We start from the raw sequence: 26943 nt of genomic DNA, 5'->3' as shown, positions 1-26943 counted from the left end.
TCTGTCTCTCCTCCTCGTCTCGCTCTGTCTCTCCTCCTCGTCTCTCTCTGTTTCTCCTCCTCGTCTCTCTCTGTCTCTCCTCCTCGTCTCGCTCTGTCTCTCCTCCTTGTCTCTCCTCCTCATCTCTCTCTGTCTCTCCTCCTCGTCTCGCTCTGTCTCTCCTCCTTGTTGCTCTGTCTCTCCTCGTCTCGCTCTCTCTCCTCCTCGTCTCTCTCTGTTTCTCCTCCTCGTCTCGCTCTGTCTCTCCTCCTCGTCTCGCTCTGTCTCTCCTCCTCGTCTCTCTCTGTCTCTCCTCCTCATCTCACCCTGTCTCTCCTCCTCATCTCGCTCTGTCTCTCCTCCTCGTATCTCTCTGTCTCTCCTCCTCGTATCTCTCTGTCTCTCCTCCTCGTCTCGCTCTGTCTCTCCTCCTCGTCTCTCTCTGTCTCTCCTCCTTGTCTCTCCTCCTTGTCTCTCTCTGTCTCTCCTCCTCGTCTCTCTCTGTCTCTCCTCCTCGTCTCGCTCTGTCTCTCCTCCTCGTCTCTCTCTGTATCTCCTCCTCATCTCTCTGTCTCTCCTCCTCGTATCTCTCTGTATCTCCTCCTCATCTCTCTGTCTCTCCTCATCTCTCTGTCTCGCCTCCTCGTCTCTCTCTGTTTCTCCTCCTCGTCTCGCTCTGTCTCTCCTCCTCGTCTCGCTCTGTCTCTCCTCCTCGTCTCTCTCTGTCTCTCCTCCTCATCTCACCCTGTCTCTCCTCCTCATCTCGCTCTGTCTCTCCTCCTCGTATCTCTCTGTCTCTCCTCCTCGTATCTCTCTGTCTCTCCTCCTCGTCTCGCTCTGTCTCTCCTCCTCGTCTCTCTCTGTCTCTCCTCCTTGTCTCTCCTCCTTGTCTCTCTCTGTCTCTCCTCCTCGTCTCTCTCTGTCTCTCCTCCTCGTCTCGCTCTGTCTCTCCTCCTCGTCTCTCTCTGTATCTCCTCCTCATCTCTCTGTCTCTCCTCCTCGTATCTCTCTGTATCTCCTCCTCATCTCTCTGTCTCTCCTCATCTCTCTCTGTCTCTCCTCATCTCTCTGTCTCGCCTCCTCGTCTCGCTCCGTCTCTCCTCCTCGTCTCGCTCCGTCTCTCCTCCTCGTCTCTCTCTGTCTCTCCTCCTTGTCTCTCTCTGTCTCTCCTCCTCGTCTCTCTCTGTCTCTCCTCCTCGTCTCGCTCTGTCTCTCCTCCTCGTCTCTCTTTGTCTCTCCTCCTCGTCTCTCTCTGTCTCTCCTCCTCGTCTCTCTCTGTCTCTCCTCCTTGTCTCTCCTCCTTGTCTCTCTCTGTCTCTCCTCCTCGTCTCTCTCTGTCTCTCCTCCTCGTCTCGCTCTGTCTCTCCTCCTCGTCTCTCTCTGTATCTCCTCCTCATCTCTCTGTCTCTCCTCCTCGTATCTCTCTGTATCTCCTCCTCATCTCTCTGTCTCTCCTCATCTCTCTCTGTCTCTCCTCATCTCTCTGTCTCTCCTCCTTGTCTCTCCTCCTCGTTTCTCTCTGTCTCTCCTCCTCGTCTCTCTCTGTATCTCCTCCTCATCTCTCTGTCTCTCCTCCTCGTATCTCTCTGTATCTCCTCCTCATCTCTCTGTCTCTCCTCATATCTCTCTGTCTCTCCTCATCTCTCTGTCTCTCCTCCTTGTCTCTCCTCCTCGTATCTCTCTGTATCTCCTCCTCATCTCTCTGTCTCTCCTCATCTCTCTCTGTCTCTCCTCCTCATCTCTCTGTCTCGCCTCCTCGTCTCTCTCTGTCTCTCCTCCTTGTCTCTCCTCCTCGTCTCTCCTCCTCGTCTCGCTCCGTCTCTCCTCCTCGTCTCTCTCTGTCTCTCCTCCTCGTCTCTCTGTCTCTCCTCCTCGTCTCTCTGTCTCTCCTCCTCGTCTCGCTCTGTCTCTCCTCCTCATCTCTCTCTGTCTCTCCTCCTCGTCTCTCTCTGTTTCTCCTCTTCATCTCTCTCCGTCTCTCCTCCTCGTCTCGCTCTCTCTCCTCCTCATCTCTCTCTGTCTCTCCTCCTTGTCTCTCTCTGTCTCTCCTCCTCATCTCGCTCTGTCTCTCCTCCTCGTCTCGCTCTGTCCCTCCTCATCTCTCTCTATCTCTCCTCCTTGTCTCTCTCTGTCTCTCCTCCTCGTCTCTGTCTCTCCTCCTCGTCTCGCTCTGTCTCTCCTCCTCATCTCGCTCTGTCTCTCCTCCTCATCTCTCTCTGTCTCTCCTCCTCATCTCTCTCTGTCTCTCCTCCTTGTCTCTCCTCATTGTCTCTCTCTGTCTCTCCTCCTTGTCTCTCTCTGTATCTCCTCCTCATCTCTCTCTGTCTCTCCTCCTCATCTCTGTCTCTCCTCCTCATCTCTCTCTGTCTCTCCTCCTTGTCTCTCCTCCTTGTCTCTCTCTGTCTCTCCTCCTTGTCTCTCTGTATCTCCTCCTCATCTCTCTCTGTCTCTCCTCCTCATCTCTGTCTCTCCTCCTCGTATCTCTCTGTCTCTCCTCCTCATCTGTCTCTCCTCCTCATCTCTCTCTGTCTCTCCTCCTTGTTTCTCCTCCTCGTCTCTCTCTGTCTCTCCTCCTCGTCTCTCTCTGTCTCTCCTCCTCGTCTCTCTCTGTCTCTCCTCCTCGTCTCTCTCTGTCTCTCCTCCTCGTCTCTCTGTCTCTCCTCCTCATCTCTCTCTGTCTCTCCTCCTCATCTCTCTCTGTCTCTCCTCCTTGTTTCTCCTCCTCGTCTCTCTGTCTCTCTCTGTCTCTCCCGTCCCTATGTACTGGTGTCACCTTGTCTGCGGGTCATTGATGCCACAGTGTCCTATAATGTCCAGTCTAGCGTTAACGATAACGGCCCCTTTGTTTGTGATGTGAGCACTATTGTGTCCCCAACATTCCTTACTGGGTTTCATGTTTCCGTGTTGCAGCACTCTACAGGGAAGCCTTTGTCCATCAGGTCAGGGTCACAGCAGGTTCGATGTACTGGAAAGGTTCTGTTGGACACTGCTAGCTTGCAATGTCAGTCCTGTTTCCATTTTTGTTACGTTAACCAAGTCACCGCCACATACTCTTAGTTGTTCTCATGTATCGTTAATCGTAGTACGGCCTAACAATAAAACATTTCATTTATTATTTATTTTAACCTTTATTTTGACAGGGAGTCGTGTTTAGATCAAGGTGTCTGTTATCAATGTCATACCAGGAATGTTACAATCATCACTCTTCTAGCTACATTCAGATGTTTATATGTGCAGGTTATTTTCTCAAAAAGTAACATTTATTGACAAGGAAATACAGATACCTCAGTCAGTTTCTCTTCCTGTTCTCCTGTAGGGGTGGGCGTCCTGTTGATGTCAGTCTCTCATCCTGTCTCTTCCTGTTCTCCTGTAGGGGTGGGCGTCCCGTTGATGTTGACATATGTCTATGGGGTCGTCCCCATGTCGCTGTGTCGGAATGGATGGTGCCGGCCGCAGAACGAGCCCCCGGAAACACACAAGATACAACTGGAAGACCTAGCCAGCTGTAAGGGTCTTTAGTATAGTATATTGTATGCTAAATATTGTATCTAATGCTTACCTATGTTGGTAATTTGTCTTTTTGTTTAAGAACTATGTACATTCTATTATATATTATGAGTTAAAAGATTTCTTAATACTTTTATTAGAGTAACTCAATTCATCCCATCTTGAATTTTTCAACAATGAATAGTTCAAAGTAAACTAAAATACATCAGTCCAATGATTGTTTCCTAGTTTTAATCCCATGTTGTTTCTGAACTTCTCTTGAAGATCTTCTATTCTCTCACGTAGTCAGCGACCACTGGCCGGGGCCAGGGCCAAGAGGCCAGACCAACCCCGCCCTCAGCGACACCAGCGTCCAGGAAGTCCTACAGGATGTTAGGGTCAGCGTACAGGAAGTTGGCGTACTCCCCAGCACCAGCAGTGCCGCCACGCCCCCGGAACCAGATGCATGCGCAGGATTGGACGAGCATCAGATACGTCATGTTTATACGCAGCAGGACAGCCAATCAGACTGCGAAGGGGCTGGGGGTGCTGGGATGCTGGATAACACGCAGACATTCTCCTTGCGGTCAGTGTCTCTTGTCGTATCGTTTTTTTTTTGATTGATTGATTGAGCCCAAAGTCTTTCTTTGCAAAGTTTCTCTTCGTTCAATTCAAGTCAGTTCAATACAAATAAATGTATCCCCTCAGGAGCAATTACGAAAGACAAGTCAGTTAATTCCTTTGATAAAACATGGCTGAAATGTCATGTGATAGGCCTTTCCTTGATGCTGTTCATGTTGTCATGGTTGCAGGGAGGGAACGAACATCGAGGTGCGTGTGGAGATTGAGGCCCATCCACGAGGCGCGCGTCAGTCCAGCCTCAGTAGCGTCCTGTCCAGTCGCAGCCTGTCGGCCGAGTCACTGGGTCGAGCGCACTCTGTAGGCCACGCCCACTCGCAAGATCACCTGGGCCACGCCTACTCCAGGGAACACCTGGACTCCACCCACTCCCAGGAACATCTGTGTGCCTCTGAACATGAAGAAGAGAGTGGAGAAAAGAGAAGAGGAGACGAGGGAAGAGGAGACGACCTGCATGTTTTTGAGACGGACAATATCTGAGCTCCGCCTACTATTTAGGCCACACCCTGTTTCCACTACAGGCCCCTCCCACCAGCTGTCTGCCTGCTCCGTCCTCTGAGAAAGAGCAGGGGGGACATGGCAAGAGAAAGGGGGGAGCGAGAGAGAGAGGAGGGAGAGATGGAAAACGTGTGTTTTGTGAAAACTAGACAAATTTAGAGAGGGAAGGATGGATCAAAAGAAACCAGAAATGACTGAAAGCATGTTGATTTGACTAGTTTGGTGGGTGTTAGCCTCACTTTATTTTACCGTGTCCTTTCAGAAGAGACTGCCTTCCCCGCTCCCACTCTTAACACTGGTCTATTTAAATGATTATTACCAAGCCCCTTTCTCTAGCTATACCCGCATACTTATAAATCATCTACAGCCATTTGTATCAAAAGTCTCAGAGTTGGAGCGCTGATCTAGGATCCGTTTTTTGCCTTTTCGATCACAATAAATACGATTATTAATAGACAGAGAAGACCTGATCCTAGAACAGTGCTCCAACTCGGGAGACGCTTGATACACACGGCGCCTAATTTCCCCTCATCTAAGAGAGAAATTGACGAGATCTAAAAGCATGTTTTGTTCTGTAGGGGTTAGCCATGTGTAACACGATGCTGCAACTCTCCTCCTGTCCTGACACCTGATGAGGTATAAAATGCTTCCTGCCCCGCCCCCCATGCCGATGACGACATGCCATGGAATGTTGTGATGCTGCTGTGTAACAGGGGGTCTAACGAGCGGGAGTTTTTCCCCTCGCAAAAGGGTTATTTTACAGTATTCTCAGATGCAGTGTTAACCTGACTTTATGCAACACGTTTTAACAGAGGAGCTATGCTGGGATAACTTTACAGCACTCGACTATGACTCGTTGGCGATCTCAGTACATTTCATAGTAGACCACTTTGACCATACTGGTTATCAAGCTGGGGGGGGGGGGGGGGTGGCGCTATATGTTTTGGTCAGGGCATTTTTTCACTGCTGTGAATTTAAGCAGTTTTCAGGGGCTAGGTTCTGTGAAGTTTAGAGACAGACATTTCCTACAGACTCTGATCGGCCATCCCAAACGGCACCCTGTTCCCTGCCCACTGGGAACAGACGTCAGTTTAACGTCTAGTTCTGATTTACATTTGGTTGAGTTGTCAACCAACGTGAATTCAACGTGATAAAAAAAATAAATAAAAAAAATGTCATTGGTTTTAGGTTAAAAGAAAAATGACTTTTTTTTTCAAATCCAATCACTTTTCCACGTTGATTCAACTTCATCACATTGCATTTTTTGGTTGAAATGGCGTGGAAACAACATTTGATTCAACCATTTTTTGCCCACTGGGTACATAGTGGACTACTTTTGACCAGGACCCATAGGGAATAGGGTGCCATTTTGGGATGCACACTCTCTGAATAGGGTGCCATTTGGTTTGGGATGCACACTCTCTGAATAGGGTGCCATTTGGTTTGGGATGCACACTCTCTGAATAGGGTGCCATTTTGGATGCACACTCTCTGAATAGGGTGCCATTTGGGATGCACTCTCTGAATAGGGTGCCATTTTAGATGCACTCTCTGAATAGGGTGCCATTTGGGATGCACTCTCTGAATAGGGTGCCATTTGGGATGCACTCTCTGAATAGGGTGCCATTTTAGATGCACTCTCTGAATAGGGTGCCATTTGGGATGCACTCTCTGAATAGGGTGCCATTTTAGATGCACTCTCTGAATAGGGTGCCATTTGGGATGCACCACTCTCTCTTAACAGATATGCATAATGCAGTATTTCACTAGCAACAGCAACAGCTTTCTAGCTAGGGCTTAGAACAGGGCTGGGTCACTCTGATATCCTGGCAGGGCTGTCTGCTGGTTTCTGTCTGTCAAACCAGCACCTGGGAAACCAGGTGTGTGGACTCTGTGTGTGTGTGTGTGTGTGTGTGTGTGTGTGTGTGTGTGTGTGTGTGTGATTAAATATCAGACATAAGAGAGAACAGCAGGCAGCCATGTTCCTGAGGAAGGAAGTTCCCAAATGGCACCCTATTCACTCTATAGGGAATAGGGTGCCATTTGGGATGACTTCTTGGCCTTCCCTGGCTTAGAACATCTCTCCTAAAGCTCCATGGTTCTGCTCCTCACTCACTGAGTATCCAGGAGTTAGCCAACACCACAACACACACACACACACACACACACAGTCGCTATTGAACTGCAGTAGTGTTGCTGTGGACAAACAGGAGACACAGGAACCACCACCAGACCCCCTCAGTCGATCACAGCACCCAGACCCCCTCAGTCGATCACAGCACCCAGGCGTTCTACAAGCAGCATGCTAACTCAGGCTATATCCATTCTAGATGATTATGATGATGAGAAAATATGAACTGAAAGATTCCTGAGTGTGAAATCCCATGTGAAGAGGACCATGGGACTGGACATGGTATGCATTCAGAGCCATGGGACTTGATACAGACATGGTATGCATTGTAAATCTGATGAGGAATAAAACATGAATAAAAGTTTCCCCATGAAGGACAAAACTGAATATCATCTCGTGTCTGTCAATTTAAAAATTATCTTCAGCCTCGCAAATCACACCCTATTCCCTAATATAGTGCACTACTTTTGACCAGATCCCTATGGGTTCTTATATGTCATAGGGTTCTGGTCCAAAGTAGTGCACTATTTAGAGAATAGGGTGTGATTTGGGACGAAGCCCTTTTGCTATGAATATAGCTTCAGGAACTCTTGAGTAACATCTGTATTGTAACTTATTTACGACTACCTAAAAACTATTAAGGACGTTAAATTGTGTCTTATTTACAGTGGTCTGAACGGAGTGGAGTGGGGACATGGCACAGGAGGAGTCAGGTTTTGCACCTTTAACGTTTGGCTGCGGACCGCCGTCGTAGCTCAGTTGGTAGAGCATGGCGCTTGCAACGCCAGGGTTGTAGGTTCGATTCCCACGGGGGACCAGTATGAAAAATAAAAATGAAATGTAAGTCGCTCTGGATAAGAGCGTCTGCTAAATGGACTAAAATGTAAATGAAGGAGTCTGTAGCCATGATGTAATGACTGCTCATATTCAACAGAGGGCGCTAGAACATAGGTGATATTGATCCTCAGAGCAGTGGTAGGCTACAGCTTGGGAAATTGCGTTATCTGCATCTAAGGACAAATGTTGATTGGATCATGAAAACAATTTCATTTTATTACGGGCTTTTTCCACAGGTTTTATATCCTACTTTTCATTAGATATAATTTGATACAGATCCTAAAGTTCCAAAATGTTGTGTCCTGCTCAGGGGCTTTGGAGACCCCAGGCAGAAAGCCAGTCTGATTGTCAAACAAATCACTTCAAAAAGTAGGTTACCTTCGCACGTTCATCCTAAATAAATTCCAGCATCCGAACAGTGCACTGTGCACCCGCCAACTTTCCTTCAATTACAAGTGGATGAAACTATCTCACCGGAGAAAGCATCCGAGCGAGCGAAACAACGCCCCTCTGTCTTACTTTGTGTAGTCAATGTACCTGACATATTATGTTTTGGCCAGACCGCATCAGATCCATGGGCTACACACACACACGTCGTCTATCTCCACGACGATGGCAGAATTACCAGCAGCAAATGTCTTTTTTTTTTTTTACTAAAGAAATGCGTTAACTTATGTCATTTTTCTGTTAAAATTAAAATATTTGTTATTTCTTTTTTATTTTCTCTGTCCAGGCTCTGAAAGCTCCTCATTGCTGCAGCTTCATTTCAACGAAAGTCGCGTTTGCAATCACACGGTGTGAAACAATTGACGGGAACTCTGTCAGGGTGCAATAGTCAACAATGTGGCCTCATCAAGCAGGGCACAGCGGCCAGGCAAAACCCCCTCCCTCCATCCCTCCCTCCCAATTTCCTTTGCAACTTTGAAGCTTCCAGCAGATTTAGCTGCTGCTAAACCAACCTGCTGAAGCAAGACGGAATGAGAGCGATGAGCTGACAATGGGGGGACTCAAGCGGTAAAATTATATAATAAATAAAGATGACTAGTAAAAACACATATATATATATATATGCTGTCTGAGGCAATTTCCTCTTCTGCCTAATGGTAAGTCTTTCACTGGTCCTGCTGAAACCCCCCTTTGTCACCTTGTTAATTGGCCATGTTAGTGCCGTGATTTCTGGTAGAGGGATGACTGTTAGAGGGATGACTGTTAGAGGGATGACTGGTAGAGGGATGACTGTTAGAGGGATGACTGGTAGAGGGATGACTGTTAGAGGGATGACTGGTAGAGGGATGACTGGTAGAGGGATGACTGTTAGAGGGATGACTGGTAGAGGGATGACTGTTAGAGGGATGACTGGTAGAGGGATGACTGTTAGAGGGATGACTGGTAGAGGGATGACTGTTAGAGGGATGACTGGTAGAGGGATGACTGTTAGAGGGATGACTGGTAGAGGGATGACTGTTAGAGGGATGACTGGTAGAGGGATGACTGTTAGAGGGATGACTGGTAGAGGGATGACTGTTAGAGGGATGACTGGTAGAGGGATGACTGTTTGTGACCTTTATGAATGATGAAGCCTTTATGTGCTTTGTGTTATTACATTAGCTGATGAAGACTATCTCATAAAAACAAAACGTATAAGATCTCCTAAACCTTTGTTTATCACGGACCTTATTTTCAGAGTTTATCCAACCACCCTACAAAAATGCCATTCATTTCCCAATAGGCTTTGTCCAAGGAACCATGGCGGAGTTAGTGCCTTCAAAAAGACGCCATTACTATTTCTCTCTATATCAATAAAACATTTTCGCTTTACTTTCGTCCTGATCTAGCCTACCTGTGAGCGGCTCCTGCCCTCACATCACGCAGCAAGTGTTCTGCCAGTTGTTCCTTTAGTAATTTAATTCCATCTAAAACTTATTTCCATGATTGAGAACGGAGTTAGGCTATATTGTAAATGCACTAGAGAGCGATAATACGAATTTATAGAATTAATCTGCAAATGTACCGCATTCAATAGAGTACCACAGTATGAGTCATAATACCCATAAAACCTAGCGGTCAAACAGGGAAATAGTTCCAATAGGGGATTTTAGAAACACTTCGTGTAGTCTTACCCTGACTCTCTCCAGGACAAGGTGCCTTTTATTTACCCCGACAAAAGTGAAATGCTAATTAGCTGCTAATATGGCTATCATAAAGAACTACAAATGCCATGATGATCTGGACGAGACTGCTGAATTGAGTCAAAGGTAATAATCTCCGGATTAACTATCTAGTGTTAACTAAATGTAGTAATGATTAAATTGCCTACATTTATTTAAATGGGCAATTCTTTGAACTGTCTTGTGCAAGTAAATTAACTCAATAACTGTTAATAAAGTTGTCAGCTGGAGCTGATGTGCAGGAGCTTGCAGGGATTTGTAGTTTTGCGTGATGTCTACTTTTATGCTAATTAGCATTTTCGAATCTGAGAGTAAATAGAGCCAAATATATTGATAAAAGTCACCTTGTCCGAGATAGATTTACACGGTTATCAAAACGTCATGCCAGGGTAAGCCTACACAAAACACAGCCTTTTTTTGAATTGTTTCTAAAATCCCCTATGGGAAAAATGAATGGTGGAAAAACGATTGGAACCATTTCCCTGTTTGACCGCTAGGTTTTATGGGTATTATGACACCTCCACTGTGGGGCTCTATGCAAGACTCCTCTAGAAATGGGTGTGGCGGAGGGCTAGACACACCTTTCCTTCATGCCCGCCCCATGTTCGTTCCGCTCCCAACCCAGGCAGCACCGGAGAGCAACGGACCCTTGTTTCAAGGAACGGGAGTTTGAACTTGGTCCTATCGGCTGCTTGTTCGCTCGCTGCACCGCGCATCACTAGTAGTCGACTATTGTAGCTTACGTAGGCTGGCTACTATCGTTTCTCTTTCTGAGCCGAAGCAAGCGAAGAGGAAAGGTATCCACCTGCCACTGAGATACACTGAAGCATGGATGCTCTGAAATCAGCTGGAAGAGCGATTATCAAGAGTCCCGGAGTTCCGCGGCACACATGGGGCACCTCCAAGCACGAAAGTAAGTCTATCGTCAATTCACACTGGTAGAAAGAGCACATATCGATGCAAAGACACGGCAACGTTAGGCTATAGCACAATGCAACGAGACTAGCTGTCACAAGCAAAGGATAGCGCTGACAATAGGCTGTCTGTCTTGTTCTGTTCTCACCACTCTTGTTGGTATAGAAACTAAAGAACTGTACAGGTGTGTGACATTGTGTGTGATGGAAAACAATAGGTTGCAGTATACCTTATTGAATTGCAATAATGTAACGTTTTTACAACGCATTATCTATCTAAACAATATTGCCCTTTATTTCTGCCCAGTGCACCGGGCAATATGGCCATTTTTCCTGGTCCTAATGCTATTCCTATTATCTGGTTACCTAAGTCGTCCACTGCACACTCGTGTGTGATGAATCAATTATTTAAAGCACCGTCAGGCAGTATAACCATGGTAAGTATCTTACTAACTTCAGACATATGCTATTTTTCTACTCCAGGGCACAAGGACAATTTACATTACTGTTGGTGTCTGAATTCATAACTTTCAAAATACAAAGTCCTATTTTAAGGATACCACAGACTCATTGGTTGTATATCACATACAGCCTATAGCTTATTCTTTGTTATATGAAAATGCACACTTGTTCACTGTCAAGTTAAATCCCAGTGGAACAATGCATTTCTCTTCCTCAGTGTTTGCTGACTTTTCCTTTTAACTCCAACAGCACTTGTCCTCCTTTCTTTACAATTCTCAGTTGGGTTAAAACTGTCTGTCAACTCAGTCCAGTTTGTAGAATACAGCAGGCTGTAGAATGTACAATATCCTCTCTTGATGAGAAGAGAGAGGTCAGAGAGACGGGCCAGTAGGGGACGAGAGATAGAGAGAGAGAGAGAGAGAGCCATATACAGTGGGGAGAACAAGTATTTGATACACTGCCGATTTTACAGGTTTTCCTACTTACAAAGCATGTAGAGGTCTGTCATTTGTATCATAGGTACACTTCAACTGTGAGAGACGGAATCTAAAACAAAAATCCAGAAAATCACATTGTATGATTTTTAAGTAATTCATGTGCATTTTTTTGCATGACATAAGTATTTGATACATCAGAAATTCATAACTTAATATTTGGTACAGAAACCTTTGTTTGCAATTACAGAGATCATACGTTTCCTGTAGGTCTTGACCAGGTTTGCACACACTGCAGCAGGGATTTTGGCCCACTCCTCCATACAGACCTTCTCCAGATCCTTCAGGTTTCGGGGCTGTCGCTGGGCAATACGGACTTTCAGCTCCCTCCAAAGATTTTCTATTGGGTTCAGGTCTGGAGACTGGCTAGGCCACTCCAGGACCTTGAGATGCTTCTTACGGAGCCACTCCTTAGTTGCCCTGGCTGTGTGTTTCGGGTCGTTGTCATGCTGGAAGACCCAGCCACGACCCATCTTCAATGCTCTTACTGAGGGAAGGAGGTTGTTGGCCAAGATCTCATGATACATGGCCCCATCCATCCTCCCCTCAATACGATGCAGTCGTCCTGTCCCCTTTGCAGAAAAGCATCCCCAAAGAATGATGTTTCCACCTCCATGCTTCACGGTTGAGATGGTGTTCTTGGGGTTGTACTCATCCTTCTTCTTCCTCCAAACACGGCGAGTGGAGTTTAGACCAAAAAGCTCTATTTTTGTCTCATCAGACCACATGACCTTCTCCCATTCCTCCTCTGAATCATCCAGATGGTCATTGGCAAACTTCAGACGGGCCTGGACATGCGCTGGCTTGAGCAGGGGGACCTTGCGTGCGCTGCAGGATTTTAATCCATGACAACGTAGTGTGTTACTAATGGTTTCCTTTGAGACTGTGGTCCCAGCTCTCTTCAGGTCATTGACCAGGTCCTGCCGTGTAGTTCTGGGCTGATCCCTCACCTTCCTCATGATCATTGATGCCCCACGAGGTGAGATCTTGCATGGATTCCCAGACCAAGGGTGATTGACCGTCATCTTGAACTTCTTCCATTTTCTAATAATTGCGCCAACAGTTGTTGTCTTCTCACCAAGCTGCTTGCCTATTGTCCTGTAGCCCATCCCAGCCTTGTGCAGGTCTACAATTTTATCCCTGATGTCCTTACACAGCTCTCTGGTCTTGGCCATTGTGGAGAGGTTGGAGTCTGTTTGATTGAGTGTGTGGACAGATGTCTTTTATACAGGTAACGAGTTCAAACAGGTGCAGTTAATACAGGTAATGAGTGGAGAACAGGAGGGCTTCTTAAAGAAAAACTAACAGGTCTGTGAGAGCCGGAATTCTTACTGGTTGGTAGGTGATCAAATACTTATGTCATGCAATAAAATGCAAATTAATTACTTAAACATCATACAATGTGATTTTCTGGATTTTTGTTTTAGATTCCGTCTCTTACAGTTGAAGTGTACCTATGATAAAAATTACAGACCTCTACATGCTTTGTAAGTAGGAAAACCTGCAAAATCGGCAGTGTATCAAATACTTCTCCCCACTGTATATATAGAGAGAGACAGAACCATAGAGAGAGAGAGAGAGAGAGAAAGAACCATAGAGAGAAAGATATAGTCAGACATACAGAGACATAGAGACAGAGAGATAGACAGAGAGACATATAGAGACAGAGAGATAGACAGAGACATCGAGACAGAGAGATAGACAGAGACATCGAGACAGAGAGACATACAGAGACAGAGAGACAGACAGAGACATAGAGACATCGAGACAGAGAGACATACAGAGACATACAGAGACATACAGAGACATACAGAGACATAGAGACATAGAGACAGAGAGACAGACAGAGAGACATACAGAGACATCGAGACATCGAGACATAGAAACAGAGAGACAGACAGAGAGACATACAGAGACATCGAGACATCGAGACATAGAAACAGAGAGACAGACAGAGAGACATACAGAGACATCGAGACATCGAGACATAGAAACAGAGAGACAGACAGAGCCATAGAGTGAGAGAGACCTACAGAGCCATAGAGAGAGAGACAGACAGAAACATAGAGAGAGAGAGAGAGAGAGAGAGAGACAGACAGACAGACAGACAGACAGACAGGCAGTGACTGGCGGTTGGTCTCTAGCTCATGGCAGTGCTTGCTGCTGTGTGCTGTCACTCTGAAGTGTGAAGCGTTTGGTTGAAGAGTCTCTCCCTGGGCGAGAAAACACTTCTTCCTCAAGCCTCCACCAGAGCTCAGGGGAAGACAAAAACAGACACTGCATCCTACATGGCACCCTATTCCCTATATAGTGCACTACCTTTGACCAGGGACCAGGACCCAAAGTAGTGCACTTTGGGAATAGGGTGCAATTTGAGATGTAGACTTAAAGTACAGTAGAGTACGGTACAGCTCTACTCTATTCAATCAAACCAGTTTCTGGAGTAACAAAGTCATAAACATAAATAAAACATGATTTACTGAGAATAATATTTTTGACTTTAACCCTGGAATCCCGGTTTCTGATTTTGATTGAATATTGCACCTAGACATTGCAAATCCTCGGCAGACTGACTAACTGAGCAGACTGACTAATTTCACAGACTGCGTCCCAAATGACCACCCTATTCCCTACATAGTGCACTACTTTAGACCAGAGACTTAAGGGCCCTGTTCAACGTAGTGCACTATGGGGAATAGGGTGGCCATTTGGGACGCACACAGAGATGTGCTGAACAGCTAGAGTCACTTTGAAACCAACGCAGTATAAATTAATTATTACATTTAAATGTGAACCTGAGGGGTTTGGATATGCTCCTATTGGATTCATATTTTAATGATTCCCTAGTGTGTGTGTGTGTGTGTGTGTGTGTGTGTGTGTGTGTGTGTGTGTGTGTGTGTGTGTGTGTGTGTGTGTGTTAATGCATTACGTCCATAAATTAGGACACTAGCTGCCATAGTGACTGTGTAGTGACTAGTTAGTCATCTGGTGGTTAGGACTGCTAGTGTCCTAGTGTCCTAATGTTTAGGTTGTAAACTAGGTCTGGATTACGAAGATTAGATGGTGATTAATGATAAGAGAAGATATTATCCACACATCATCATCATCATCATCATCATCATCATCATCATCATCATCACACACCATCATCATCATCAACATCATCATCATCAACACCATCATCATCATCAACACCATCATCATCAACATCATCATTCGAATAATGAAAATTATCAAACCCTTTTTCAGAGGACAGAAACGTTGTGGCTTCTACTCTGGCTGTTGTGTTCCTGTGAGACAATTGTTGTTGGAAGCATTGTGACTGGATGAGGGCTGTGGGCTTTGTGACTGGATGAGGGCTGTGAGCTTTGTGACTGGATGAGGGCTGTGAGCTTTGTGACTGGATGAGGGCTGTGAGCATTGTGACTGGATGAGGGCTGTGAGCTTTGTGACTGGAGGGCTGTGGGCTTTGTGACTGGATGAGGGCTGTGAGCTTTGTGACTGTATGAGGGCTGTGAGCTTTGTGACTGGATGAGGGCTGTGAGCTTTGTGCCTGGATGAGGGCTGTGAGCTTTGTGCCTGGATGAGGGCTGTGAGCTTTGTGACTGGATGAGGGCTGTGAGCTTTGTGACTGGATGAGGGCTGTGAGCATTGTGCCTGGATGAGGGCTGTGAGCCTTGTGACTGGATGAGGACTGTGAGCTTTGTGACTGGATGAGGGCTGTGAGCTTTGTGACTGGATGAGGGCTGTGAGCTTTGTGCCAGACAGAATGACATTATTAGAGTGAATGTAGCTGGGTTTTGGGTGACATTATTAGAGCTGGGTTTTTTTATGTCTGCATTATTTACCGGGGGAATCAGGGTGGAAGAGAGAGCAGTCGGAGACACACAGACTGTCTCACACACACACACACACACACACACACACACACACACACACACACACACACACACACACACACACACACACACACACACACACACACACACACACACATCAGAGACAGACTAACAGAGTGACAGCTAATGTCCAGAAGCTACTTAACTCTTGTGGGTTTGGAAGGAGGACCGTCTTTCTGTGCCAGCGTGTGTGTCTCTGTGTGTGTGTTGGTGTGTGTGTGGTTGTTGTGTGTGCTGTTTGTGTGTGTGTGTGTGTATGTGTGAGTGAGTGTGTCAGTGATGTGTCAGAGCTGGCTGCTGGAACCATAACAAGGTTTAGCATGGCTGCTAGCTGCAGTATGTTGCCAAACAGACAGTCATCTGGTGTGATTTGAGGTAAAGTACATTGTAAATCACATGTTATCTTTATCTCTGTCTAGCTGTAGGTTTATACCTCACTGAATGAAAGGAAATAGGATTTTTAGTTTTGAGTGATATGAATGTACTATCCAGCATTTATAGAGATGTATTTTGATTTTTAAATTGGCAATCCTACTTTTCCCCACACACAAACATGTCCTACTAAGCTTGTGGGCATATAGAGGCTGGTTAACACTGACAAAGTCGGACGTGAAAGGTTTCAAATCAAGGTGGGAGAAAGAGAGAGACTGCTACAGCTGCATTAGACAGGGAAAAATACTGACAATCGTCAATCACAAAAACATGTCCTATCACAGCGACCATGTTACTTTTGGAGAGCCCAATTGATTTTGAGTTCGGGCATATAACAGTCCCAACCAATGGCTTTGAGCGAGAAATTGACTTTGAGCCAGAAATTGACTGTCGGGAGTTAAAATGGACTTGACATGGGGAGAGTCATTGTGGGAGGTTTTGAAAACTAAGGTAGGAACATATTTTTCCTTTACAAACTTATTCCTTACTGTGAAGTTTAATAGGAATATGCACTTCATATTTTCACATACAGTGCCTTGCAAAAGTATTCATCCCCCTTGGCGTTTTTCAGATTTTTTTGCATTACAACCTGTAATTGAAATTGATTTTTATTTGGATTTCATGTAATGGACATACACAAAATAGTCCAAATTGGTGAAGTGAAATGAAAACAATAACTTGTTTCAAAAAATACAAAAAAATAAATAACGGAAAAGTGGTGCGTGCATATGTATTCACCCCCTTTGCTATGAAGCCCCTAAATAAGATCTGGTGCAACCAATTACCTTCAGAAGTCACATAATTAGTTAAATACATTTTGGCATGGAGAAAGACTAGAAGTGGTTGCCATTTTCCCTCTGAGAAAAGGCTCAGTTTTAATGTCAGCCCTTCAGCCAAGAAGAGAAAGCACAAGCTCAGCTCTTTCTGGTGACTGTCATCTGTCGAGGTCAGGAGGAGAGTATGTCATTGGCTAGGGCAGGAGAGGACGCAGCATGTGGTCAGGAGGATAGTATGTGATTGGCTAGGGCAGGAGAGGACGCAGCATGTGGTCAGGAGGAATAGTATGTGATTGGCTAGGGCAGGAGAGTGATCCCTCCCCCTTGGATCTTGTCAGGAAGAACAGGAGCAAGGCGACCGTTAGATGTTCCAAAAGGTCAAACCTGACCAACTGCCATAGGGGACAGAAAGGACTCCTCTTTTTGGGACTGCTCATCGCAATCTACAGGAGGCACAGCCCCAGAAGGAAGATAGAACAGGCATGGACACTATATGGCTACAGGCTAAGAGGAGGCCTATGAACCCAGCAGATTGTCTTCTTTTATTTAGTCACATTTGAGCCCAGCAGCTGCAGCTCAATTCTGTCCCAGTTACTTCCAGTCTTTATTACTACACTATCCCCCTCGACCAATACAATACATCACTATCCCCCTCGACCAATACAATACATCACTATCCCCTCGACCAATACAATACATCACTATCCCCTCGACCAATACAATACATCACTATCCCCTCGACCAATACAATACATCACTATCCCCCTCGACCAATACAATACATCACTATCCCCTCGACCAATACAATACATCACTATCCCCTCGACCAATACAATACATCACTATCCCCTCGACCAATACAATACATCACTATCCCCCTCGACCAATACAATACATCACTATCCCCTCGACCAATACAATACATCACTATCCCCTCGACCAATACAATACATCACTATCCCCTCGACCAATACAATACATCACTATCCCCTCGACCAATACAATACATCACTATCCCCTCGACCAATACAATACATCACTATCCCCTCGACCAATACAATACATCACTATCCCCCTCGACCAATACAATACATCACTATCCCCTCGACCAATACAATACATCACTATCCCCTCGACCAATACAATACATCACTATCCCCTCGACCAATACAATACATCACTATCCCCTCGACCAATACAATACATCACTATCCCCTCGACCAATACAATACATCACTATCCCCTCGACCAATACAATACATCACTATCCCCTCGACCAATACAATACATCACTATCCCCTCGACCAATACAATACATCACTATCCCCTCGACCAATACAATACATCACTATCCCCTCGACCAATACAATACATCACTATCCCCCTCGACCAATACAATACATCACTATCCCCTCGACCAATACAATACATCACTATCCCTCGACCAATACAATACATCACTATCCCCTCGACCAATACAATACATCACTATCCCCTCGACCAATACAATACATCACTATCCCCCTCGACCAATACAATACATCACTATCCCCTCGACCAATACAATACATCACTATCCCCTCGACCAATACAATACATCACTATCCCCTCGACCAATACAATACATCACTATCCCCTCGACCAATACAATACATCACTATCCCCTCGACCAATACAATACATCACTATCCCCCTCGACCAATACAATACATCACTATCCCCTCGACCAATACAATACATCACTATCCCCCTCGACCAATACAATACATCACTATCCCCTCGACCAATACAATACATCACTATCCCCTCGACCAATACAATACATCACTATCCCCTCGACCAATACAATACATCACTATCCCCCTCGACCAATACAATACATCACTATCCCCCTCGACCAATACAATACATCACTATCCCCTCGACCAATACAATACATCACTATCCCCCTCGACCAATACAATACATCACTATCCCCTCGACCAATACAATACATCACTATCCCCTCGACCAATACAATACATCACTATCCCCTCGACCAATACAATACATCACTATCCCCTCGACCAATACAATACATCACTATCCCCCTCGACCAATACAATACATCACTATCCCCCTCGACCAATACAATACATCACTATCCCCTCGACCAATACAATACATCACTATCCCCTCGACCAATCACAGGAAGCTAGCTCAGCCTGTTTGCCAGACACAGTAAACCTGGAGAGAGGAGGGATCTAATCTGAAATAATATTTGGACTCAGACATCATTAACTGTCATTAGATCAGAATAGGGGAACTGGGGGTATAGGGGAGAGGGGAGAGGAGAGGAGAGGAGAGGAGAGAAGAGGAGGGGAGGGGAGAGGAGGAGGAGGAGGGGAGGGGAGAGGAGAGGAGAGATGGAGGAGAGGAGAGGAGAGATGGAGGAGAGGAGAGATGGAGGAGAGGAGAGGAGAGGAGCTGGAGGAGAGGAGAGGAGAGGAGAGGAGAGGAGAGGAGAGGAGAGGAGAGATGGAGGAGAGGAGAGGAGAGGAGGGGAGGAGGAGGGGAGAGGAGAGATAGAGGAGAGGTGAGGAGAATGGCAAACGAATTACAGGGCATTGCAGTGGTTTGGTTTTAGAATATGATGAATATTGACTCTGATAGGAATAGTGAATATAGTATTATTTCAGAAGCACTATAATGTAAGTTGGAAACAACTACATGATCTAGTTATTTTGGGAGAATAAGGGATGTGAACACTTTTCCTACTCCTCTGTCTGTTTAACCTGCCCAGTCCAACCATTAACCACAACAGAATGGGAGTCTGTTTAACCTGCCCAGTACCACCATTAACCACAACAGAATGGGAGTCTGGGTGGGCTTATATTCTGTATTCAACCAAGGATGTATGACTGTATCGTTACAAACTGACTCCCAGAGTCTGTATTCAACCAAGGTTGTATGGCTGTATCATTCCATGACCTCCAGGGAGAGAGGGGGGGAAGTCCCATTTAGGTCAGAACCAGGAAGTCCTATTTAGATCAGAACCAGGAAGTCCCATTTAGGTGGTCAGAACCAGGAAGTCCCATTTAGGTGGTCAGAACCAGGAAGTTCCATTTAGGTCAGAAGCAGGAAGTCCCATTTAGGTCAGAAGCAGGAAGTCCCATTTAGGTCAGAAGACCTCTTTTTTTATAAGGGAGGCCAAGAGGGCAGCTCAGTAAAATATAGAAGGCCCTATTGCCAACATTACATTTCCTCCAGGCCATAGTGTCCATTGCTCATCGGTTGTTAGTTACCCATACATCTGATTGGTTTTGACATACATGCACAGTATTGCACTGGCCTTTCCTCCTATTCCAAGTCATGACCTTTCCTCATATTCCCCAGTCATGACCTTTCCTCATATTCCCCAGTCATGACATTTCCTCCTATTCCCAGTCATGACCTTTCCTCATATTCCCAGTCATGACCTTTCCTCATATTCCCAGTCATGACCTTTCCTCCTATTCCAAGTCATGACCTTTCCTCCTATTCCCAGTCATGACCTTTCCTCCTATTCCCAGTCATGGCCTTTCCTCCTATTCCCAGCCATGACCTTTCCTCATATTCCCCAGTCATGACCTTTCCTCATATTCCCAGTCATGACCTTTCCTCATATTCCCCAGTCATGACCTTTCCTCCTATTCTCAGTCATGACCTTTCCTCATATTCCCCAGTCATGACCTTTCCTCCTATTCCCCAGTCATGACCTTTCCTCCTATTCCCCAGTCATGACCTTTCCTCCTATTCCCCAGTCATGACCTTTCCTCCTATTCCCCAGTCATGACCTTTCCTCCTATTCTCAGTCATGACCTTTCCTCATATTCCCAGTCATGACCTTTCCTCCTATTCCAAGTCATGACCTTTCCTCATATTCCCAGTCATGACCTTTCCTCCTATTCCCAGTCATGGCCTAAAATTAAAATAACATCAAATTGATCAGAAATACAGTGTAGACATTGTTCATGTTGTAAATGGCTATTGTAGCTGGAAACGGCTGATTTTTTTCTATGGAATATCTACATAGGCGTACAGAGGCCCATTATCAGCAACCATCAGTCCTGTGTTCCAATGGCACATTGTGTTTGCTAATCCAAGTTTATCCTGAGTGGCGCAGTGGTCTAAGGCACTGCATCACAGTGCTAACTGTGCCACTAGAGATCCTGGTTCGAATCCAGGCTCTGTCGCAGCCGGCCGCGACCGGGAGACTCATGGGCGGCGCACAATTGGCCCAGCGTCGTCCAGGGTAGGGGAGGGAATGGCCGGCAGGGATGTAGCTCAGTTGATAGAGCATGGCGTTTGCAACGCCAGGGTTGTGGGTTCGTTTCCCACGGGGGGCCAGTATATAAAAAAATATATATATATGTATTCACTAACTGTAAGTCGCTCTGGATAAGAGCGTCTGCTAAATGACTAAAATGTAAAATGTAAAAATTTTAAAAGGCTAATTGATCATTAGAAACCCCTTTTGCAATTATGTTAGCACAGCTGAAAACTGTTGTGCTGATTAAAGAAGCAATAAAACTGGCCTTCTTGAGATTAGTTGAGAATCTGGAGCATCAGCAATTGTGGGTTCGATTACAGGCTCAAAATGGTCAGAAACAAATAACTTTCTCCTGAAACTCGTCAGTCTATTCTTGTTCTGAGAAATGAAGGCTATTCCATGCGAGAAATTGCCAAGAAACTGAAGATCTCGTACAACGCTGTGTACTACTCCCTTCACAGAACAGCGCAAACTGGCTTTAACCAGAATAGAAAGAGGAGTGGGAGGCCCCGGTGCACAACTGAGCAAGAGGACAAATACATTAGAGTGTCTAGTTTGAGAAACAGGCGCCTCACTGGTCCTCAACTGGCAGCTTCATTAAATAGTACCCGCAAAACACCAGTCTCAATGTCAACAGTGAAGAGGCAACTCCGGGATGCTGACCTTCTAGGCAGAGTTGCAAAGAAAAAGCCATATCTCAGACTGGCCAATAAAAAGAAAAGATTAAGATGGGCAAAAGAACACAGACACTGGACAGAGGAAGATTGGAAAAAAGTGTTATGGACAGACTAATCGAAGTTTGAGGTGTTCAGATCACAAAGAAGAAAATTTGTGAGATGCAGACCAAATGAAAAGGTGCTTGATGCCATCTGTCAAGCATGGTGGAGGCAATGTGATGGTATGGGGGTGCTTTGGTGGTGGTAAAGTGGGAGATTTGTAAAGGGTAAAAGGGATCTTGAAGAAGGATCACTCCATTTTGCAACGCCATGCCATACCCTGTGGATGGCGCTTGATTGGAGCCAATTTCCTCCTACAACAGGACAATGACCCAAAGCACAGCACCAAACTATGCAAGAACTATTTAGGGAAGAAGCAGTCAGCTGGTATTCTGTCTATAATGGAGTGGCCAGCACAGTCACCGGATCTCAACCCTATTGAGCTGTTGTGGGAGCAGCTTGACCGTATGGTACGTAAAAAGTGCCCATCAAGCCAATCCAACTTGTGGGAGGTGCTTCAGGAAGCATGGGGTGAAATCTCTTCAGATTGACAACTAGAATGCCAAAGGTCTGCAAGGCTGTAATTGCTGCAAATAGAGGATTCTTTGACGAAAGCAAAGTTTGAAGGACACAATTATTATTTCAATTAAAAACCATTATTTCTAACCTTGTCAATGACTACATTTCAATGACTACATTTCCTATTCAAACTCATTTAATGTATGTTTTCATGGAAAACAAGGACATTTCTAAGTGACCCCAAACTTTTAAACGGTAGTGTACTCACTGTTCAATTACAGCTTTATATATAGCTTTAAATAGACTCTACTTTGACGAGAGAGGAGTTGAGGTAACAAATGGGATTTGGGGAATGTGTGTTAGTTTGATTAGCGTCAATAGGAACAGTGGCTTATTGACAGCTTAACTTTCTCTGGGCTTCTTCTTGGTGTTACCACTGTTATGACATTGTAAAATACAGAGAATACCTTATTGTTTAAAAGCCTTATGATTATTACGTCAGTCAGTTCTTGTGAAATCAGTGTTTAAAAGCCTTATGATTATTAAGTCAGTCAGTTCTTGTGAAATCAGTGTTTAAAAGCCTTATGATTATTACGTCAGTCAGTTCTTGTGAAATCAGTATTTAAAAGCCTTATGATTATTACGTCAGTCAGTTCTTGTGAAATCAGTGTTTAAAAGCCTTATGATTGTTAAGTCAGTCAGTTCTTGTGAAATCAGTGTTTAAAAGCCTTATGATTATTAAGTCAGTCAGTTCTTGTGAAATCAGTGTTTAAAAGCCTTATGATTATTAAGTCAGTCAGTTCTTGTGAAATCAGTGTTTAAAAGCCTTATGATTATTAAGTCAGTCAGTTCTTGTGAAATCAGTGTTTAAAAGCCTTATGATTATTAAGGAAAGAAAAACAGCGCCGGAAGAAGATGGCTGCCGTTTTACAGCCCTCTAACCAATTGTACTATTATGTGTGTTTTTCCGCGTTATTTGTAATTTATTTTGTACATAATGTTTCTGCCATCGTCTCTTATAACCAAAGAGAGCTTCTGGATATCAGGACAGCGATTACTCACCTCGCGTTGGACGAAGACTTTTTCTTCAACGAGGCGTTCGCGAAGGATATTCTACAGACACCCAACAAGGCCCAGATCCCCGTCATTCGCGTGAGGAAGAGACGGAGATATCGTGGACGCAGATCCGGGTGCCTTGTAAGGATCCGACGGCGAACGAGTAAACTGCCTCTCCCATCAATCCTATTAGCCAACGTTCAATCTTTTGAGAATAAAATTGACGATTTAAGATTACGGTTATCCTACCAACGGGACATTAAAAACTGTAATATCTTATGTTTCACGGAGTCGTGGCTGAACGACAACAATGACAACATTCAGCTAGCAGGCTATACGCTACATCGGCAGGACAGAACGTCTGACTCTGGTAAGACAAGGGGCGGCGGTCTGTGTATATTTGTAAACAACAGCTGGTGCACAAAATCAAATACTAAGGAAGTCTCGAGGTTTTGCTCGCCTGAGGTAGAGTATCTTATGATAAGCTGTAGACCACACTATTTACCAAGAGAGTTTTCATCTATATTTTTCATAGCTGTCTATTTACCACCACAAACCAATGCTGGCATTAAGATTGCACTGAATGAGTTGTACAAGGCCATTAATCAACAGGAAAACGCTCATCCAGATGCAGCGCTCCTAGTAGCAGGGGACTTTAATGCAGGGAAACTTAAATCCGTTCTACCTCATTTCTACCAGCATGTTAAATGTGCAACCAGAGGGGAAAAAACTCTAGACCTACCTTTACTCCACACACAGAGACGCATACAAAGCTCTCCCTCGCCCTCCATTTGGCAAATCTGACCATAACTCTATCCTCCTGATTCCTGCTTATAAGCAAAAACTGAAGCAGGAAGCACCAGTGATTCGGCTAATAAAAAAGTGGTCAGATGACGCAGATGCTAAGCTACAGGACTGTTTTGCTAGCACAGACTGGAACATGTTCCGGGATTCTTCAGACAGCATTGAGGAGTACACCACATCAGTCACTGGCTTCATCAATAAGTGCATCGATGATGTCGTCCCCACAGTGACCGTACGTACATACCCCAACCAGAAGCCATGGATTACAGGAAACATCCGCACTGAGCTAAAGGGTAGAGCTGCCGCTTTCAAGGAACGGGACACCACACGGCCGGGACACAAGTCTGGCCGTGTGGTGCCAGGACAACAACCTCTCCCTCAACGTGACCAAGACAAAGGAGATGATTGTGGACTACAGGAAAAAAAAGAGGACTGAGCACGCCCCCATTCTCATCGACGGGGCTGTAGTGGAACAGGTTGAGAGCTTCAAGTTCCTTGGTGTCCACATCACCAACGAACTATCATGGTCCAAACACACCAAGACAGTCGTGAAGAGGGCACGACAAAGCCTATTCCCCCTCAGGAGACTAAAAAGATTTGGCATGGGTCCTCAGATCCTCAAAAAATTCTACAGCTGCACCATCGAGAGCATCCTGACTGGTTGCATCACCGCCTGGTATGGCAACTGCTTGGCCTCTGACCGCAAGGCACTACAGAGGGTAGTGCGTACGGCCCAGTACATCACTGGGGCAAAGCTCCCTGCCATCCAGGACCTCTATACCAGGCGGTGTCAGAGGAAGGCCCTCAAAATTGTCAAAGACTCCAGCCACCCTAGTCATAGACTGTTCTCTCTGCTACCGCACGGCAAGCGGTACCGGAGTGCCAAGTCTAGGTCCAAAAGACTTCTCAACAGCTTCTACCCCCAAGCCATAAGACTCCTGAACAGCTAATCATGGCTACCCGGACTATTTGCACTGCCCCCCCACCCCATCCTTTTTACGCTGCTGCTACTCTGTTAAGTATTTATGCATAGTCACTTTAACTCTACCCACATGTACATATTACCTCAACTACCTCAACTAGCCGGTGCCCCCGCACATTGACTATGCAACGGTACCCCCCTGTATATATAGCCTCCCTACTGTCACTTTATTTTACTGTATATATAGCCTCCCTACTGTCACTTTATTTTACTTCTGCTCTTTTTTTCTCAACACTTTTTTGTTGTTGTTTTATTCTTACTTTTTTGTTTAAAATAAATGCACTGTTGGTTAAGGGCTGTAAGTAAGCATTTCACTGTAATGTCTGCACCTGTTGTATTCGGCGCATGTGACCAATAAAATTTGATTTGATTTGATTAAGTCAGTCAGTTCTTGTGAAATCAGTGTTTAAAAGCCTTATGATTATTACGTCAGTCAGTTCTTGTGAAATCAGTGTTTAAAAGCCTTATGATTATTAAGTCAGTCAGTTCTTGTGAAATCAGTGTTTAAAAGCTTGTTTTCCATAACTTCTATCCTTCCAGTTGAGATTATGACTAGCTAGTCTGTCATCTTGACTCAGGATTGTTTGTGTACAGGGAACAACATAGTCAATGTCTGTCTGTCTCCTCCCGCTGTCTGTCTGTCTCCTCCCGCTGTCTGTCTGTCTCCTCCCACTGTCTGTCTGTCTCCTCCCGCTGTCTGTCTGTCTCCTCCCGCTGTCTGTATGTCTCCTCCCGCTGTCTGTATGTCTCCTCCCGCTGTCTGTCTGTCTCCTCCCGCTGTCTGTCTGTGCCCTCTATGGTATCGTCCCAAATGGCACCCTATTCCCAGGGCCCTGGTCAAAAGTAGTGCACTATATAGGGAATAGGGTGCCAGAAAGAAGAAAGAAACACATGCAGTCGGACTCTAGATTCTGATTGGGTCTGAAGTGTTGACCTGAAACACATGCAGTCGGACTCTAGCTTCTGATTGGGTCTGAAGTGTTGACCTGAAACACATGCAGTCGGACTCTAGATTCTGATTGGGTCTGAAGTGTTGGCCTGAAACACATGCAGTCGGACTCTAGCTTCTGATTGGGTCTGAAGTGTTGGCCTGAAACACATGCAGTCAGACTCTAGCTTCTGATTGGGTCTGAAGTGTTGGCCTGAAACACATGCAGTCGGACTCTAGATTCTGATTGGGTCTGAAGTGTTTGCCTGAAACACATGCAGTCGGACTCTAGGACGGGAAGAGAATATACTAATATTTGCTTTCATATATATATATATATATATATATATATGAACTGGGAAGAGGCTGCACTAACTTTCATGTCAGGAACTGACAGAGAATGAATTCTCCAGGGAGCTCTGAGAGATAGTGCCGAGTCCCAAATGGCATCCTATTCTCTATATATTGTAGTACACTACTTTTCACCAGGGCAATATGGTGGCATTTGGGACGAGCCTCTGTGTATTTGTTCTGCTCTAAGGGCTGACATCCCTGCGGTGCCTGGCAGACAGACAGGAGACTCCCATAATCCTCACTACAGGTTTGGAAGAATAGAATAGTTTGAACTGCAGGAGGCCTATCTCTGCTCAAAAGTAGTGCACTACATAGGGAATAGGGTGCCATTTGGTTCTTGTACCCAGCGACTCGTTCAGACGTAATGTATGAAGTAAGCATCAGCGTAGCGATGGCTCTATTCTTCGAGACTGGACTGTAGCCATGTAACAATGCATGGCCTGGTTGGCCTGGAAACCTTGCAGTCTATCTGAACTCAATGACCACGTTATTATCCCCTGGGTTGTATTCAGTGCATCTTCTTTCCCAATAAATCAATCAATCAATGACCTGGGACATGTGGTCCCAGCAGAGTTCGA

The 26943-nt window shown here is 45.3% G+C and overlaps 2 protein-coding genes across 2 annotated transcripts in view; both read left to right on the top strand.

Moving 5' to 3' along the window:
- The window catches only part of LOC311106736 (E3 ubiquitin-protein ligase RNF19A-like), a gene marked incomplete at its 5' end in the record, with an annotated part of 35222 nt that extends 28102 nt beyond the window's left edge, over positions 1-7120 (top strand). The window contains 3 exons of the mRNA XM_084149136.1: positions 3353-3484; positions 3751-4051; positions 4278-7120. Of these exons, the coding sequence (XP_084005262.1) occupies positions 3353-3484; positions 3751-4051; positions 4278-4584 (740 nt within the window). The remainder of the gene's footprint in view (positions 1-3352; positions 3485-3750; positions 4052-4277) is intronic.
- Positions 7121-10566: 3446 nt separating this feature from the next.
- The window catches only part of LOC311106735 (low density lipoprotein receptor adapter protein 1), a gene marked incomplete at both ends in the record, with an annotated part of 149668 nt that continues 133291 nt past the window's right edge, over positions 10567-26943 (top strand). The window contains one exon of the mRNA XM_084149135.1: positions 10567-10651. Within this exon, the coding sequence (XP_084005261.1) occupies positions 10567-10651 (85 nt within the window). The remainder of the gene's footprint in view (positions 10652-26943) is intronic.

Source organism: Coregonus lavaretus, assembly GCF_964263955.1.
Source record: "Coregonus lavaretus genome assembly, chromosome: 31".
In the NCBI taxonomy this organism is placed as follows: Eukaryota; Metazoa; Chordata; class Actinopteri; order Salmoniformes; family Salmonidae; genus Coregonus; species Coregonus lavaretus.
This window is presented reverse-complemented; position numbering and strand designations above follow the sequence as displayed.